Genomic DNA, 18,314 nt, shown 5'->3' on the forward strand with positions numbered 1-18,314 from the left:
TTCTTTCTTTCTTTCTTTCTTTCTTCTTTCTTTCTTTTTTTTTCAAGACGGAGTCTCACTCTGTTGGACAGGTTGCAATGTAGTAATACAATCTCGCCTCACTACAACTTCTGCCTCTGGAGTTCAAACGATTATCCTGCATCAGTTTCTCAAGTACCTGGACTAAAGGCACATGCTACCATGTCTGGGTAACCTTTGTAGTTTTAGTAGAGACTGGGTTTCACCACGTTGGCCAGGCTGGTCTAGAATTCCTGACCTCGTGATCTGCCCCCTCAGCCTCCTGAAGTGCTGGGATTACAGACATGAGTCACTGCGCCCAGTCTAAAAGTAAACTGTCTTTCATGCACTTCTCAAGGCAACTACATTAAGGAGGACACTTGTCTTAATGTCATTCTACAGTAGATTTCTATGCTCTTTCTTGGAAGTTTGTTTTTCTGAGAAAAGCTAAAAATATAACATGGAAGTGATCATATTATATAATCAATGAACTGCTTTTGAAGGAGATCAAACTAATCTGGTCCACATTTGCAACCAACCTTGACTGAGAGAGAGAGAACTCAGGATACACTTAGAGATTTTATTCTTGGGAATAGTTACTTTATTCTTTTTACCTCAATCAATGCATAGAAATAAGTGATAGTCATTTTTATTTATCTTTTAATAAATAAAGTCACCCTAAGGAAAATAAAAAGACACTGGAAACCCATTAAAGTCAGCTCTTAAAGATATTTGGGCATGTAGACATGACAACTAACATTTGCATTCGTGAGACTTACCCAAAACCGTACCTCAAGTCCATTTTTTTAGAATACATGAAATAAAGATCTCAGTGAGTACATAAAATTGCATACCAGTCATATCCATATAGACAAGAACATATCTACTAGAAAAATAATAAACCCAAACACCAATGTGACTGTTTTCTTCTGTTTTAAAATATGTTGTCTTTGTATGCATGTTTGCATCTTCCTTTTTTTAAAAAAAAATCACAGATAAATTCAAGTCTCACCTCAGATTTTATTCAGAGAACTATCAGTGTGGCTTGGCCCGTCTCTTTCTCGTCCCAGAAAGAATTGCACCGAAATGCTGAGCTCCTATAATGAAAGAGACCGTTTGCTGAGAGTAATTAACATACTCAAAGAGATTTTCTTAGAGTACACAATGGTGACATTATATCGTCTCTTTATAAATCACTTTCTATCTATTTCTGTGGATTATTTCTACTAACTACTTTTCAAATGTCCAATTTCTTTTCTTCCCCTACAACTACTGTCTGAATACTGGCTCTGCTGTTCACTGGTACAACTCTTGGCAAGTTGCCTGCACTTTTAAAACTGTATTTCCTCATTCAGAACATGGGGCCATACATAATACAACTCACTTCAGTGTTATTGGGAAATTAAACAAAAAAACAAAATGCATGGGAAGCATTTAACATAGTGCCTGAGACAATAACGAGCACTCAGTAGATATTAGCTTTTGTTAATGTTGTTGTTGTTATGTTTAGAAACACTATACCTCCAGAAAATCGTGGGTACTTGCTCGAGACATTGGGGACATGCATGATTTGGAAAGGAATGACTGCTTTTTTCTGCTTAGATGAGAAATTTTTCTACGCCAGACTCCTTCAAACATATAAGATTCCATTGTGGATTCTAGGACTGAAAGAATTCTTGGTCCGGTGTGGGGTCTTATCCCTGTAATCCCAGCATTTTGGGAGGAAAAGGCAGGAAGATTGCTTGAGCCCAGGAGTTCGAAACCAGCCTGGGCAACATGACAAAACCCTGTTTCTACCAAAAGTACATAAATTAGCTGGGTGTGTTGCTGTATGCCTGTACTCCCAGATACTCGGGAGGCTGAGATGGGAGGATCTCCTGAGTATGGGGAGTTTGAGGCTTCAGTGAGCCGTGATGACACCATGCTATACTCCACTCCAGCCTGGGCAACAGTGACACCCTGCCTCAAAACAAACAAACAAACAAACAAACAAAAAACCCAAAACTATGTTTTTTTGCTGATTTCAGGTCAGCAGTGTGTGCTGAAGACTGTAAAGTAGCCACTTGTTCTGTTTATTTTTCCATTGAACAAGTATTTATCAAAAACATACTTTGTGGTCTGTTTTTGATAAATAAAAAGGCACCATGCTAGGACCTATGAATACAGAAGGAAGACCAAATGTTCTTGGAAATTACACTCCAGTTGTGATAAAAAAGGAAAAAAACTATTCTTCATGAATTTCAACATCTTGATGTGCAAAAACGTAATATTTGAATTAGCTCTACCTAATTACACAGAATGAGACTAATTGTTTCTGGGATTGTGGGCTCATATTTTTAATAACTGTCTTCCTGCCTCTCTGTTGACAGATGTTATAAATATTAATTTAATTACACATGGATACAGACACACACACACACACACACACACACACACACACACACCTCTTGACAAATAATGGGCATGAACAATTGACTAGTACTTGCTCTCATTCTTCTAGATGTCACCACAATGGATCGCAAAGACAATTATTCAGAAGATGCAAATGGTAAGTTTTTGTGTTTTTTATTTCCTCCTGATCATTTTACCTTTGAACTTCTCTTATTTCAAAAATCAGAGAAAAGATTTTGCTAGATTGGATGCTGCAGAATGGACCTAGTGGCATTTTAAATTAGTCCCTCCTTTTCTAGGAGTTGTATTAACAAACCTAACTACTGCTTCAGGTATGAGATGACTGTAAATTAGAGTGATACACTTTCAGTTATTTCAAAAAAACAGACTTTATTCCTCCATGTGTCTTTTTTTGTTTGTTTGTTTGTATTGAGACGGAGTCTTGCTCTGTTGCCCAGGCTGGAGGGCAGTGGCACGATCTCGGCTCACCATAACCTCTGCCTTCCGGGTTCAAGCAATTCTCCAGCCACGCTTCTCGAGTAGATGGGACTACAGGTGCACACCACCATGCCTGGCTAATTTTTTATTTTTAATAGAGACGGGGTTTCACCATGTTGGGCAGGATGGTCTCGAATTCCTGACCTCGTGATATGCCCCCTCGACCTCCCAAGGTGCTGGGATTACAGGTGTGAGCCACTGTGCCCGGCTTCGTGTCTTTTGTTTTAATGACTGGGGGAAACATGATACCATGTTGCTTCTCAAGTAGTTTTGTTTTAGTCGTTGGTCTTTGCTAGTAGCTAATAACATGAACTAGTGTTTATCAAGTGCTTTTTACACAGAAGGGCTTGTTCTGCATTTTCTAGTTTAATCCTCTTAATACTCCTATAAAGTGGTACAATATTTTTTTCTCCCATTTTATAGTCCCTTTAAAGTAAATAATTATAAAAATCCCTTATACAAGTCACACAGCTAGGCCTGGGATTTCAAATCAGGACATCAGACCAAGAGTTCATGCAGTTACTAAGTTTTCTGTTCTTTTTCTACAGTAGAGTCAGATAGCAAGAAATTACAAAGCCAGGGACCTGAAACAAAAAGGACATAATGTGGGGACGGGTGGGTGCATGGGCTTTGCAGAGTGGACTTTCACTCCAGCTCTTTTAATGATTAGATGTAAGTGACCTACACTTTGTGAATCACATTTTTCTCATCACCCAACCAAGAATAACCATGCCAGATTTACAGTTATTGAAGAGATAAGGGCGTGAATGTGAGATGTCTGGCATAGGGTATCTCATTTAGCAGACACAGAATGAGTACTTGTTTCTGGCCTTTTCGCTTTACATATACACAAAGAATGTGACCAGAAGCATTGGCGCTAGCCCTGCTCAACTTTCCTTTATTTCCAATACCAAGGGGCTCTGACTTAAGCTGCCACACCAGGCGGGGAGGGGCAGTAACACCTCCCTTCACCAAGGGCGGGAGTTACGAACTCATCACTTCTTGAGATCCTTTTCCACACCAAGGACTGATGTTTCTGCAGTTCTCACTTGATGAAGACAAAACATGTAACTGGAAATTTCCTCAGGAAGAGACTCAGTCTTGTAGCTCACTGAGTAGCCACTGCTGTCCACCATCACTGTCTTTACTTACTCCTTGACAGCACATATCTCTTGCAAAGCTTCAAATGATATGAAATGCAATCACCCAATAATAGCATAGCCATAATCAGAGACATTTAGGAAAGACAGCTGAGTGTGCCGCAACCGCCTAACACATCAGCGAATCTGGATTAACCACTTTCTTTACTTACCTACAAAGCAACCTTACTTTTTAATAGCTTGGATTATTATACGTGAATTTAGCAGAGGTTGTTAATCAACTTGAAAGCTGAATTTTGACTTGTCTGACTCTTGGCGGTGGTGGTAGCAGTGGATGTTTACTTTTAGGTTTTGGTGGTGGTAGAATATGACTTCAATGTAAATCGTCAGAAATATAGTATTTGTGAACCCCTCTCCCATTAACATGTTTTATTCTGTAAAAAGAACATGTGAAATTTCTCTTAGATACACTACTGCTGCAGCTCACAAACACCTCTGCATATTACATGTACCTCCTCCTGCTCGTCAAGAGTGAGGTCTATTTTGCCATCATCGCCGTCTGTCTGCTTAGAAGAACGGCTGTCTGCTGCAATGGAGAGAGACTGTAACAGACGGTGGCACAAGGACGCCATCTTTTCCTCATCAGTTATTGTCCCTAGAAGCGTCTTCTGAGGATCTAGTTGGGCTTTCTTTCTGGGTTTGGGCTATTTCAGTTCTCATGTGTGTACTATTCTATCATTGTTGTAGAATGGTTTTCAAACCAGTGGGCACACGGAAAACCTCAGTCTCTGATGACAATGATGAATAGCCTTGCCAGTCTCCAGCACCACTCTCTCCATGTTCTCCACAGCTCCTCCAGCCAACCCAAATAGCCACTGCCATGTGTAGACAGTCCGCGGCTTCTAGCCTTGTCCCTCCCTTAGTGTTCTTTAATCAGATAACTGTCTGGAAGCCTTTCATTTGACACGCCCTGAAGCAGCCTTCTTTGCTAGTTGAATTATGTGGTGTATTTTTCCTAATAGGCAAAATAAATTTAAAACAATGAAAAGTTGACTTTTGTGCATGTGTATTTTAATTGGATGATATCGAATTGAAAATCCAAGGTAAGAAATCTCGTGGCAATTGGGCTATGGAATTCTGTATTGGTTGTAAGAATGGTCCAACATCCCATTTCTATTTCTTTCCCTGAGATGGTGTCTATGACACCTTCTAAGAGGAATCATAACCAAATGCAGGAGCCCATGTGGCTTCTGTTTTAAATGTCACCAGAGTCACCAGATTAAGTGGGTTTAGGACATTCCAGTGGCAACAGGACACCATCTCCTGTGATGCGTACCGTGCGAGCTCAGCTCTAGAGTGTTTCACAGACACCGTGTTTCCTGATCCTCACGATACCCCCAGGAGAGCTGCCCTAACACCAGAGAGGCAGAGGCAGCGTGATGGAGAGGCTCAGCACATGGTCTCTGGTCCCAGGAATCCTGGGTATGGTGTTTAGTATGTGTGACCTCAGGTAAGTTCCAGGAACTCTATGTGCCATAATCTCCTCATGTAAAATGAAGTTATAATGCCCCGTTTCCTGCAGTTATGTGGATTAGATGAGTTAATAGCACCTGGCACATGGAAGCCATCCATAGTATCGGCATGCACTGTTGGTAGCTCTACTCTAGAGACAGTAATAAACCAAAAAGTATCTGACACAGGCCTCAATCAACTTAGAAGTTTATTTTGCCTAGATGAAGGGCACACCCAGAAGAAAATAACATGGAATCCCAGAAACTGTCTATGGTCTGTGCTTTTCTCCAAAGATGAATTTGAGGGCCTCAATATTTAAAAAAGAAAAGTGGGCTGGAGGGGAAAGAGGGAGGGTATAACAATCCACATGTTGCAAGAGCAAGGGAGCAGGCAGGGGAACTGCCAATGGGGTGTTCATGTTGTGCTCAGTAAATCAGCACTTTACATAAGATACGGTGAACATAGAGTAGCTACCTCTGGAGCTATTTGACCTTTCATCTATAGCTCTCTGTTTAGGCAGAAAAGGAAAGAGAGCTTCTCGCATGACCCGGCTTTTGATTTATTTTTTCTAAAACATAGCATGGTGAGTTGGGGTCCCGAGTATTTATTTTCCTTTCACACAGTAGATTCCACACATATGCAAAAGCACTAACAGTTATCTCCAGTTTTACCTCTCCGCAGAGAGGTTAGGTGGCGGGAATAGGGACTCAGTGAGTGCCTACTATGGACTAGGCATCCAGAAATCCTTGATGAGCCAGTTGAGGTCAGTACAATTAAGGCTCACAGTTTATAGATTAGAAAGATTAAATTATCTACTCAAGGTCACTATTTTTAAAGTAATAGTCATAATTTAAAGCTAGGTCTCTGTGAACCCAGAGCCCATATATTTAGAGACACACACACACACATATTTATCCAACATCATGTCTTTCCTTTCACCGACTTTCAACTGGGGAAAACAAAAACAAAACATGCATTGTTTCTTTACTAAAGTTATCCTCCCCGGAGTCAATGAGAATTTTCTTAAGGAAATAATGGCGCACCTGTGTTTTCTCCTTATCTATACTCCAGGCCACTGGTTTGTCACTAATTTCCCATTTGATTTTTATCTTTGGGTAAAATTGACCTACTCTGGAATTACCATACTTGCTTCCCTGGCTGTAAAGAGTATGGAAATTCTGCCTCTGCGAGTGTGTGTCCTAGATCTGCACCTGCTCTTTTTGGGGGGTGCTAATGGACTGTAAGTTTCAGGCACAGCAGGACGGTTCATGGTGCTCTCTGGGTATGTATAGCATTCTGACACCCCAGCTCCTTCCAGAGACTAAAGAGGCCCAGAGCTCTGCAGAATCACCTTGCAGGAGATTCTGGAACACCCAGGTGCGTTTCTGCGATAGGAGGTAGAAGAAGGTTATGCATTGTTCTTGGTCCAGTACGTTTCCACCACAGCGCAGCTACCACATATAGGGAGGCCACGTGCTGTGGGAGGAATATTAGTCACACTTCACAGCTAGTTAGAGCCCTGGCCACTTGGTCAGGGTCTAAACAGCTGTACCATTTGTTCTTTTCTTTTCCTTTTTTTTGAGATGGAGTCTCATTCAGTTGCCTAGGCTGGAGTGCAGTGACGCGATCTTGGCTTACTGCAATCTCCTACTCCAGGTTCAAGCGATTCTCCTGCCTCAGCTTCCCAAGTAGTTGGGATTACAAGTGCCTGCCACCACACTCAGCTAACCTTAGTCCTGACCTCAGGTGATCCACCCATCTCAGCCTCCCAAAGTGCTGGGATTACAGGTTTGAGCCACCACGCCCAGCCACCATTTGTTCTTAACCATCCCACATTGCCTAAGTTCATCTGTCTTTAGAAGAATGTGTTTAAATAATTTTAGATTTCTACCTAAAGTTGCAAATTCAGTGATTAACACCTTGAAGAAGTAATGATATCAATCACTCATATAGTGCTCACCATGTACCCGGTACTGGCTTAAGGACATGTTCCCTCATTTAATTCTCACAAAAATTCTGTATATACAATTATCTCTGTTCTATGGATGGGGAAACTGAGGCAGAGGGGGCTAAAGAACTTTCCCATAGCCAAACAGCTACTAAGAAACAGGGCTGGAATTTGAACTCAAGCAGCCTGGCTCCAGGAGCTCTGCTCTTACCTTCTATGTTATTTCCTCTTAGATGAAAACAGGTTACTTGTAGTTTCAATTAAAACAGGAAAATGGAAAACGTCCTTCCTTATTAGGCTACGAAGTAGGAAGGAATCTGCCTCTTTGGCTGTTCACATTTCCCCTCCTTGCTCCAATGCTGTTCAGATCATTAGAGGGTTAGAAGCCAACCTGTCAATTTGTCAAAGCTGGGAAGACTTTTACATGCTGAGCTCCCATCCATCAAATAGGCCTTCTGTGATTAAAGACCGAAGCACATGGTTGGACAAAATAAGTACCAGAACAGGCAGCACCCACAGGTGTGCAATGGAAAAATTAGACAAAGTTTTATACAGTTCTACATAAAAATACATATCACAATAATCACTGCAGAGCTAGTATACTCCATACGCTTGTCAAATAAAAAAAGAAAAAAAAAACTCCAATATGGTGACACCTTGTCTTTACTAAAAATACAAAAATTAGCCACTTGTGGTGGCTTGTGCCTGTAATCCCAGCTACTCGGGAGGCTGAGGCAGGAAAATCACGTGAACCCAGGAGGCGGAGGTTGCAGCGAGCCGATATCGTGCCATTGCATTCCAGCCTAGGTGACAGAGCTAGACACTGTCTCAAAAAAGGAGAAAAAAAAAGAAAAAAAAAAGAAAAAAATATATACATACTCCATATATTTCTCAACTATAAAGAAGGAAAACTTCAACAGTTCTCAAAATATTTCTAATTATGAATTCTTTCTACTGTTTTGGAATTCTTTCCTCATAGATTTCATTTTTGAAGGTTTTTGGTCTTTCAAGGTCACAATTAATGTTTTCCCCATTATACTAATCAAAGTCGTATATAACTGCCAGTGAGGAATTCTGAATAATAAGAGATAACCAGAGATACTACACCAATATAATTCAGCCCAACAGCTAGAAACTCAAGATTTTCATTAGCCATGAAAAGTTATTTGAGTAGATGTGTAGCTTGCACCATGATTTGTTAGGTTCTTTTTCATTTGTTGGCTTTTTCTGTTGTGTTTGAGGAATAGTGAGTACCAACCACTTACTGAGCACCAGAAATTTGGCTGGGCAGCTTGCGTCCTCTCTCTCTAATGCTCTCAACTGCATCACCTTACAGCCATTATGTTCCTTTCACTGATAAGAAAACCAGGTCTCAAGGTTAAAAAATATGCCCAATTACCCATTGAGTGAGTCCCAGAGTTCACATGATTCCAGGACTGTCTGACTTAAGACCTGCTGCCTTATCCATCCTATCAGGGGCTCCCCTTCCAGAAGCCTTTATCACAGACCAGCCATCAGGCCTTTGAAAATCCTCTTTTCGTGATTCGAATGCGCAGCCAGGGTGGAGGTCAACAAGTGACTGAAATAGCACCTGAACTCCAGCTCTGCTCCATGCAAGCCGTGAGGAAACATCGCAGAGCCCACTACACACGGGTGGCACACACACCACCTGGAAGGTGCTCTTATCATGGGACCCGTCTGTTTCCCAAGGAAACGAAAGGTGTGTACCAAGATTTATGTGCAAGGATGTTCATTCACGATAGTGCTATTTCAAACAGCCCCAAATTAACTCAGATGAACAATCAGAAATTCATAAACAGACCAATATGCGTCTTCCAAAAAAGTATAGATTCTCTAACCCATTTCTCGTTTAGAAAAAAGTGCAACTTGCTGTCTTTACATAAACATGGTTTTGAGGCTGCAGCAAATCTGATTTTCCATGTGAAAATAAAATATAAAAACTGTTCCTGGGCTGGGCGCAGTGGCTCACGCTTGTAATACTAGCATTTTGGGAGGCTGAGGCGGGTGGATTGCCTGAGCTTAGGAGTTTGAGACCAGCCTGGGCAACACAGTGAAACCCCATCTCTATTAAAATACAAAAAATTAGCCGGGCTTGGTGGTGTGCGCCTGTAATCCCAGCTACTTGGGAGGCTGAGGCAGGAGAATCGCTGGAACCTGGGAGATGCAGGTTGCAGTGAGCCGAGACAGCACCACTGCACTCCAGCCTGGGCGACCCAGCGAGACTCTCTTAAACAAAACAAAAACTATTCTTGGAGTTGTTTCTATATAGGACTTGTCTCTAATCCTAATGTAACATCATATACATTTCTGTTGCGTTAGGGTTAGAGATGAGTATTCTTGGGGCAAATAGGAAATGGATTAAAAACTGGAAAACAGACGTGTTGAAAAATAATATTCATAGCACAATCCTATTAATCCTATTGTGAGACAAATACCTTTGAACACTTACATGGTTTAAAAACACTCCAATTTTTATTTAAATATGGATGTACATATATTAGTATCCATGTACATGTATATATATTCTCATTTCCCCTTCTTACACAGGGAGTATACAACATATATTATTCTGTACATCTCTTTTCATTTATAAATCCTAAAGCTCTTTTTATGTCTATATACAGGGGCACTTCACTACAGGTATTTTTCTTTTTGTTTTTGAGACAGTCTTGCTCTGTTGCCCAGGCTGGAGTGCAGTGGCCAGTCTCGGCTCACTGCAACTTCCACCTCCTGGGTTTAAGTGATTCTCCTGCCTCAGCCTCCCGAGTAGCTGGGATTACAGGCTCCCACCACCATGCCCAACTTTTGTGTTTTTAGTAGAGACAGGGTTTCACCAGTTTGGTCAGGCTGGTCCCAAACTTTTGACCGCAAGTGATTCACCCACCTCAGCCTTCCAAAGTGCTGGAATTACAAGTGTGAGCCACCATGCCCGGCTAAATACCGGTATTTTTCACTGGTGAACATACTTTTAATCAGTGCTTTGATTTAGTTCCAATCTTTTGCTATTATAAAAAATGCTGAAATGAATAATAGTGTTTTATGTCATTTGAACATGTGCACTGGTAATTCTGATAGATACCGCCAACCTGCCCTCCACAGAAATAGCCCTAAACCCTTCTCCCACAATGTGTGAGAGTGTACTGCTAAATGTTGGGGTTTTGCTAATTTGACAGGTGAAAATAGTACCACATTGTGGTTTTAATTTTTTTCTTACTGTGAGTGAAGATAAACATCTTTTTATGTTTAAGGTCTATTTTATATTATTCTGTACCACATTTGTTCATGTCCTTTGACCATTTTTTCTACTGAGTAGTAATACAAATAGGCATGACACTCATTTATATGTGTGTCTGTGTATTTCTGCAAAGATAAAACAAAATGTTCCATGTATGGTAGGTGGGTGAAAAAATGATAAGTGATTGTGTGTTTTCTGTTTTCTCCAATGAATCCTTTTAAAGTAAACATTTTTATATATTAGAATTAAAACAATGTGTTACTGAACATTGGGAAGGTTTTCTGGGAAGGTTTTCTGGTTTGCCTACAATCAGCTTCAGTTTCTGTGAAACATGTTCTTTTGGAAACCAAGTAGAGAATCCTATTTGTAAACAAAGTAAGAACAACCAGACTTAAGAAAGATCAAATTTAACTTAGATCTACTCCCTGATTCTCATGAATTGATTGAATCTCTTTAGGGCTAATACCTGGCCTCTATAGAGAAATCTGGAATGATTTCTGCACTGGGAGAGGAAACTTTCAGATCACTAAGGGCTTTGTGAGGCTGATATCACTAGCCGGGGTACTGGGCAATGTGGCCACGTCTCCTGTGGTTTCACAATTCTTAGCGATTTCCTTCCCCAATGCAAGCTGGGCTGCCCTGAACTTCAGCAGCGTAGAGACAGAACGCAGTGGTGGTGGAAGAGGCAGAGTGGGTGGTGGGAGGGTGCTGATGTGGCTGATGGTGTTTTATTTTCTCAGGCTTCTTTTGTTTATGTGCTCTGTCAAATGTGGTTGATTCATGGAAAATGCTCAAAGTCAAACCGGCCCCTACCGGTTGGGCCTGTGCATGAGGTGGCTAGGGTGTTATAAGACAAAACGAGGACAGTTAAACCACAACCAACTTTGCTCACTTTCAAGAGCCCACAGCTAATGGAAATAGAATATCCATCTTCACACATACAAGATTACTATCAAACACACTCTCCACGCTGTGGGTAGGTGGGGCTCCCTGCATTTGATACTCAAGGTTCATTAGCTACTAAGTGAGTTGGGAATCTGATGCCCAGGACTGTTCAGACACTGCACCTTCAGTCCACTCCCATGACACTGAAGAGCAGAGGACATCTTGCAGCACAGAGATGATCCTAACATTCCACCCAGTATCTGTACCTTCCAGAGGCACCTGATTCAGAGACGCTAATACCTTTGGTTTCATTTCCTCAGTGTAAACAGGGTGACACAAGACTCATGAACCTATTAGCACAGGTAGATCATAGATGTGGGCAACAGTGATGTGCTTCTTTCTCCACAGGAAACCAGGGATATAGAAGCCCTGAGTTCAACTGTGTAACCAATGTCATAAATGGAATCATATCAAGTCCCTCTACAGAGACAAAATGACTTCAGCGTCAACCAGAGCAAGGATTACTAGAGGACATTAACATCAGATAAATAAGTGATAGGGGTCCATCAGAGGATTGCTCAGCAACGTGAGCATAAAGGACAAACGGCTCCACTCCTACTCCACTGAAACATGGCAGAGTGGGTACCCACACCCCTGGGCTGAATCTATGCAGTCCCAGGGGAATATGTAACTCAATCGTTGAAATAATCACTGTAGGCTCCCATAGTCTGACTTCCTAGCATATTCAAATACTATACCTCATTCCTCTTGGTCTGTGCTTAGAGAGGTGACTTCTGAGCCAGACTTGGCTGGGTTCCTTTGAGGACTGGCAACATCCTACTGGTTCACTCAACATGTCTGGGTGAGAGCTCCTTCTCAGGTGAAGTGAACAACCTGATTGGCAGCTTAAGCATCATCTGTGGGGTTGGTGTATATGCAACTCCAATCCTGAAACAGGAGGTTCTCACTCACGTAACACCATTGAGTTCTAAGGTTTTAGTCTCAAGGCCAGACATTGGAGATTTTCTTCACCCCTTCTCCACTATGAGACACCCATCCTGGTTAGACTCCAGCCTCCCAGCAAGCCTCCCCGTTGCACTGTTGAGATCTGATCCACTCTTAGAACAAGCACAGATAGAAGTGACTTGATATGCACAAAATGTCAGTTTCTACCCAAGCCAGCATCATCACCACTACAGGCAATTAGGTTTTTCTTGAATGACACAATGAATGATGAAAGAAAACTAATAGACATCCTGACTTCCCATGAATCATTAAGGGGAATATTCATGTTTGAAAAAATAGCGCACAGTATAATTTAGTTCATTTTAATTGAAATTGGCTGAACACAAAGGAAACATGATATGAATGGTTTAAGTCATTTTGTGCATTCAAAATAAGAGTATTTAGAACATTTCAGAACAATCTCTCAGAGAAAAACATGATTTCATGATAAAAATAATACAAATGTCTGGTGACATTTTACATGTATTCGCAATCCCTCTTTCTTCCCCTTTTGCAGGTCCAACACTTCAGGCCACATACATAATGCAAAACAAGAAAAAAACTAGCCACATTGACACGTTGGATTTTATTACACTTTTCAAAACTGTACAAAGAGCACATGTGCATGAGTTAAAAAACACAAGGGAAATGTAGGTGTTAAAAAAAGAAATACAAAATAAATCTGAGACATGAAACAAAAAAATTCCATTCTGTGAACTGAAATAAAAAGGTATCTTGCTTACTAAAAAAGTGTTATTTCAATATATTAAGTCTTTTGATTAGGAATACAGCACAAGACTTTCTTCACCTATTCGTTAACACATCAGACTCAGTCTCACTGAAGAGAGGATGAATCATGACATTACCTTACCGGCCACAGGCAGGTGACTAAATGTGCATGGATATGGTACAATGTCTGTGAGGTATTACAATAAATAAATCTTTATTAGCTGTTCAATAAAGCCAGCAGTGGACGTCACCATTTCAACTTTACTGTCAACAGGGAGACTCAATTGCCGGCCTCTTTTTGCCTCGATGACTTTCTGTGAGGGTTTTTCACACTTAGAAAAAGAGAGAAGACAAAGTATTTGAGAAATAGCATTAAAAGGCAAAATGCCATGGTCAGCTTACATGTACATAAAAGCCTGTGTGCTGAAGAGGGGCTGTGACAGACACACGAAGGACCATGGGTGTGGTCACACTAGAATTCATGTTAAAATATTTCAGAAAAGGCTCAACTACCAGCATGCCCACCTTTTTGCTTCGTGTCTACATGACTGTGGTGGAGAGATGCAGCTGAGGTGTGCTGGGGGCTGAGGAGGCAGGCACAGGGGCTCCACGCGACATGACCTTGGCTGCCTCTCCCATCCAGTCACCCTCTGTCCTGGCTTCCCAATGACTCACAATCCGGGAGCTTTTTCCTTCTATTGTTAAACCATCAGGCAGATTTGCTGCCACTACAATGTACTTCAATTGCCTTCTATTTATGAGGTTGAAATGATTTTATTTGATGACTTAAGGGCCTTAACAATGTGTTCCACTTTAGAGCCCATTAGGCATGACTGTTTTGGATGTACAGCAGCTTTCACCTCAGAGGCTCCAAAAGTGAGGGGCTGCAGTGGACCTGGTACCAGACAGTGTGGGCCTGAGCCCCAGCGCTGCCACGTCTAGCTGTGCAACCTTGGATAAGTGACCTATTCTATGTCTCTGCTGCTTCAAATGTAAAATGGAGGTGATAACAGCACTTGCATCTTACAGGACTGCTGCCCTTTTAACACAGGTTCATACTTACCATTAAAACAATGACATGTGACTGACATGTAGACATTCTGGCTAAGTAAACTAACATAAATTCATCTGCATTCTTTAGAAATTTAGAAATCTGAGGTATTTTTCAAACCGTACAAATGTATACCTATACAAAAAATGTTAAGACATTTGATATTAATAAAATGTGACTGATAAATTCATGCAAGTAAGCCAAATCTGGCTATACTTACACTCTTATTCTTTGAATTCTACTTTGACTCTACTCAAAGGAAATCTCCATACTTAACTACTTTGTTGTTACGGTTTCATTTCAAACACTTACTTTAACAAAAGTAGTACTCATAGTTCTAAAAGTGGTTTCTCGCTGTCCTGTTTTTCTTCAGCTTCTTCAGATCCTACATGGCGGAGAAAGGGAAGAAGAAAAAGTATTTCATTCCATTATAGTAACAAACTATTTTAAATAAATATGTTTAAAATTATAACACATACACACAAAAACATTAAATGTTTAATCCTCAAGAGATTTAGGTTAACTGCTATTTGAAAGTTTTAGTTTATTTCTTGTAAGATGAAAACTTTTAAACAATAGTCTATCACTTACACTAATCTGTCAAAATGGATTTCACTTATGTACTAAGAATATTCATGCAGATCAATAATTATTATCAATCACTATTCTTCCTCCACCTCTTTGCTGATGAGCTTGTATATATTTTTTACATGCAAAAATGTTGAGCTTGGTACAAATAATCGAATCTAAGTGTTTCTAATAATAGCTGTGGCAGATGAGTGAGACAGCAGTGAGAGAGCACTATGGCAGTGACCACCGTCTGGACCTTCTGGATCAATGTCTCATAAGCTTCAGGATATTCCTAGATTTGACCTGGTCATTCCACTCTGGAATTCTTTCCTTAGGATAGACCTATCCCTGAGGAAATAATGCTTATTATTCATTATGTAGATTTTCTCTCTAAAAATTAGAAAAGAAAGCTAAGTGTCTGATAATAGAAGAAAGGTTAATACCATAGTTCCATAAAATATCTTGCATCCACTTAAAATGATGGTTATATAGAATTTATAACATGAAAAATGCATATGCTGTAAGGTAAAAGCAAATGTATAACAAATAAAACTTTATATGCCATGAGATCACATCTGATAAAATTAAAAACCAAATATATGTGTGCAAATGAGAAAGAGTAGAAGAAAATAACCATGTAACTTTTATATATTTTTCTGGATATGTCAACATTTCTACAATAAACCTGAATTGTCTTTATTATTTTTAAATTATATATTTAAAAAGCAGAATACGAATAATACAGGCAGCATGGGCACAATGATGTGAGATTAAACACACACACACACACACACACACACACACACACAAGAAGCAAACTAAACTGTCAACACTGATGTTACCAAATAGTTTGAAGGATACATGATTTCTAATTTTTGTTCTTTCCACTTTTTTAAATGCATGACTTTCATAATCAGGGAAGGGAAATTAAAAAAAGGGGAGGGGGCCCTGAGAGAAGACCAAAGTAGTAGGTGAGAGATGCCACCAATTCACATGTAAAAGCTGCAGCCTCTCTCAACTGCACCTGAACCTTATTAGATAACATACTTTATAAAGGACATTCTTTTTTCCTTAGAAGAATGTCTACCTGAATTAGAGCCAAGAACAAATTTGGTATAAGGAAAGAATGCCTGATAATCTGAAGAGAACATTTTAACCTCATAAATGTCACATGGTTAGGTTGAATTTGTAGTAAAATGAATAGGTAAAGACTTAATTGTTGAAGGCTTTACTTTCTAGCCTATTAACATGCTGTCCATCGTAGAGACAAGAGGTGGTGAACTGCCTGTCCTCACTGTGGAAGGAGGCTGAGGAAGATGGTCACACGAGATCTTCCTGTTCCCAGGCTCACTTTAACCTGCCAGGCCAGCGGCACTGAAACCACAATGAGTTGCCATGTCTTGGAATTGTTTGGGAGTCCTAAATAAAGCTAAACCCTTAATTAAAACTTAACAATATGTCTTCTTTACATATTTTAAAAGGGACTTCTGGCTACGGCCAAGTGAAGAAGTCAATAAATCCTCTCCCTGAAAAGCACCCCCAAAATGTGGCAAAATGGGCAAAACTAGCCATCTCACCACTGGAGAAATGATCAAAAGCATACAACAACTGGAGAAATGTTTACGTTTGAAACACTGCAGAATTCAGAGAACAGCAGTCGTGTCTCGCCTGGAGCTGCTCCTGTTCTTCTCCAACCTCCCAATACCCAGCTCAATGGCCATGGAGGTTCTGCCAGGGTGGGGCAGGCCATGGGGACTGGCAGCAAAGCTACTCAGCTGAAGGGAAATCACTTAATTTGGAGTGGGGAGCCATGCTCATGCCCAGTGACACTGACAATGAAGTGACAAATTCAGAGGCAGGTGAACAGAAAGGGCCAACTACTCTGGGTGCCTGAGTTGTGGTCACCACTGGGACAAGCATATGCCCAGCTGGGGTTGTCTCCGTGCACAGAGGAGACCCAAGAGAGCCCAAGCCAGCCAATTAGCCTGAGTTCTAAGCATATGCAGACAGAGTAGGAAAGGACTTAGCAGAAAGTAAAAGCTGGGGAGGACTTGAAAATGGCCTGAACTCTGAAGGTGCTATCCAACCCATGTAGATTTCTACCTGGCAGAGGATGGAAGCCTTATGTTTCAGTGCAATCCTCAGTGTAATCACTAGCTAGGCTCTGTCTAATCAGTAAGCTCTAGACACGGGTAACTCCTAGGAAGCTAGGCTTAAAAATACAGACAAGAATTAATTAATGGACAATAAAACAAGAAGTAGCCACACATCCCAGGGTGTATAGATTTCACAGATTTAGCACAGATGATTTACTAAACAAATAAAGAGCAATAACAGTAAGCTTTTCGGAAAAAAGTCAGAACCCAGAGTTACTTTATTTTCAGCAAAATACTTTTCATCAAAAAATACAAGATAGGCAAAGAATCAAGAAAGTGTGACTATTCCCAGGAAAAAATGACAGTCAAAACAAATTATCTCTGAGTGAGAGAAAAAGACTGAAGAAAGGTTGAAGCACTCAGAGACATCAAGCATATCAACCAACCATGTAATGGGAATCCCAGAAGGAGGAAAAAGTCAGAAAAATGTTTGAAGAATTAACGGTTCAAATTTCTCAAACTGGCTGAGAAATATTAATCCACATATTTTATAAGGAGAATAAACATAGATTAGGATATATACAAAGAGATCCACATGCAGATACATCCGTGTCAACCTGCTGAAAGCCAAGGCATGCATTCAAATGAAAACACAACATATCAAAATTCATGTGATGTCACTAAAGTAATTCCTAGAGGAAAATTTATGGCTTTCAATGGCTATATAAGAAAAGAAAAAAAAGTATCAAATCAATCATATAAGTATTCACCTTAAGAAAGCAGAATTAAAAAAATAAAAATTGAAGAAGTAAATCGGGGGGGCAGAGCAAGATGGCCGAATAGGAACAGCTCCAGTCTCCAACTCCCAGCACGAGCGACACAAAAGACCGGTGATTTCTGCATCTTCAACTGAGGTACTGGGGTCATCTCACTAGGGAGTGCCGGACAATCGGTGCTGGTCAGCTGCTGCAGCCTGACCAGCGAGAGCTGAAGCAGGGCGAGGCATCGCCTCACCTGGGAAGCGCAAGGGGGAAGGGAGTCCCTTTTCCTAGCCAGGGGAACTGAGACACACAACACTTGGAAAATCGGGTAACTCCCACCCCAATACTGCGCTGTAAGCAAACCGGCACACCAGGAGAATGTATCCCACACCTGGCCGGGAGGGTCCCACGCCCATGGAGCCTCCCTCCTTGCTAACACAGCAGTCTGCGGCGATCTAACCGCAAGACAGCAGCGAGGCTCTGCGGCGATCTAACCGCAAGACAGCAGCGAGGCT

The 18,314-nt window shown here is 40.9% G+C and overlaps 2 protein-coding genes across 4 annotated transcripts in view; one reads left to right on the forward strand and one right to left on the reverse strand.

The window, feature by feature from the left end:
* Window positions 1-5,028, forward strand: part of LOC105513603 (T-cell receptor gamma chain C region 1) — a 117,797-nt gene extending 112,769 nt beyond the window's left edge. Inside the window, exons 8-9 of one of the 2 annotated variants that reach the window (XM_011944515.1) lie at window positions 2,498-2,545; window positions 4,452-5,028. In XM_011944515.1, the coding sequence (XP_011799905.1) occupies window positions 2,498-2,545; window positions 4,452-4,594 (191 nt within the window). In that variant the 3' untranslated portion in view covers window positions 4,595-5,028. The remainder of the gene's footprint in view (window positions 1-2,497; window positions 2,546-4,451) is intronic. The other variant, XM_011944516.1, reaches the window with a different exon arrangement.
* A 7,871-nt stretch (window positions 5,029-12,899) lies between these two features.
* The window catches only part of STARD3NL (STARD3 N-terminal like), a 60,657-nt gene continuing 55,242 nt past the window's right edge, over window positions 12,900-18,314 (reverse strand). For both annotated transcript variants that reach the window (XM_011944517.1, XM_011944518.1), the window contains 2 exons: window positions 14,685-14,757; window positions 12,900-13,653 (listed from right to left, as the gene is read on the reverse strand). In XM_011944517.1, the coding sequence (XP_011799907.1) occupies window positions 14,702-14,757 (56 nt within the window). In that variant the 3' untranslated portion in view covers window positions 12,900-13,653; window positions 14,685-14,701. The remainder of the gene's footprint in view (window positions 13,654-14,684; window positions 14,758-18,314) is intronic.

Source organism: Colobus angolensis, unplaced genomic scaffold (assembly GCF_000951035.1).
Source record: "Colobus angolensis palliatus isolate OR3802 unplaced genomic scaffold, Cang.pa_1.0 Scaffold232, whole genome shotgun sequence".
Taxonomy (NCBI): domain Eukaryota; kingdom Metazoa; phylum Chordata; class Mammalia; order Primates; family Cercopithecidae; genus Colobus; species Colobus angolensis.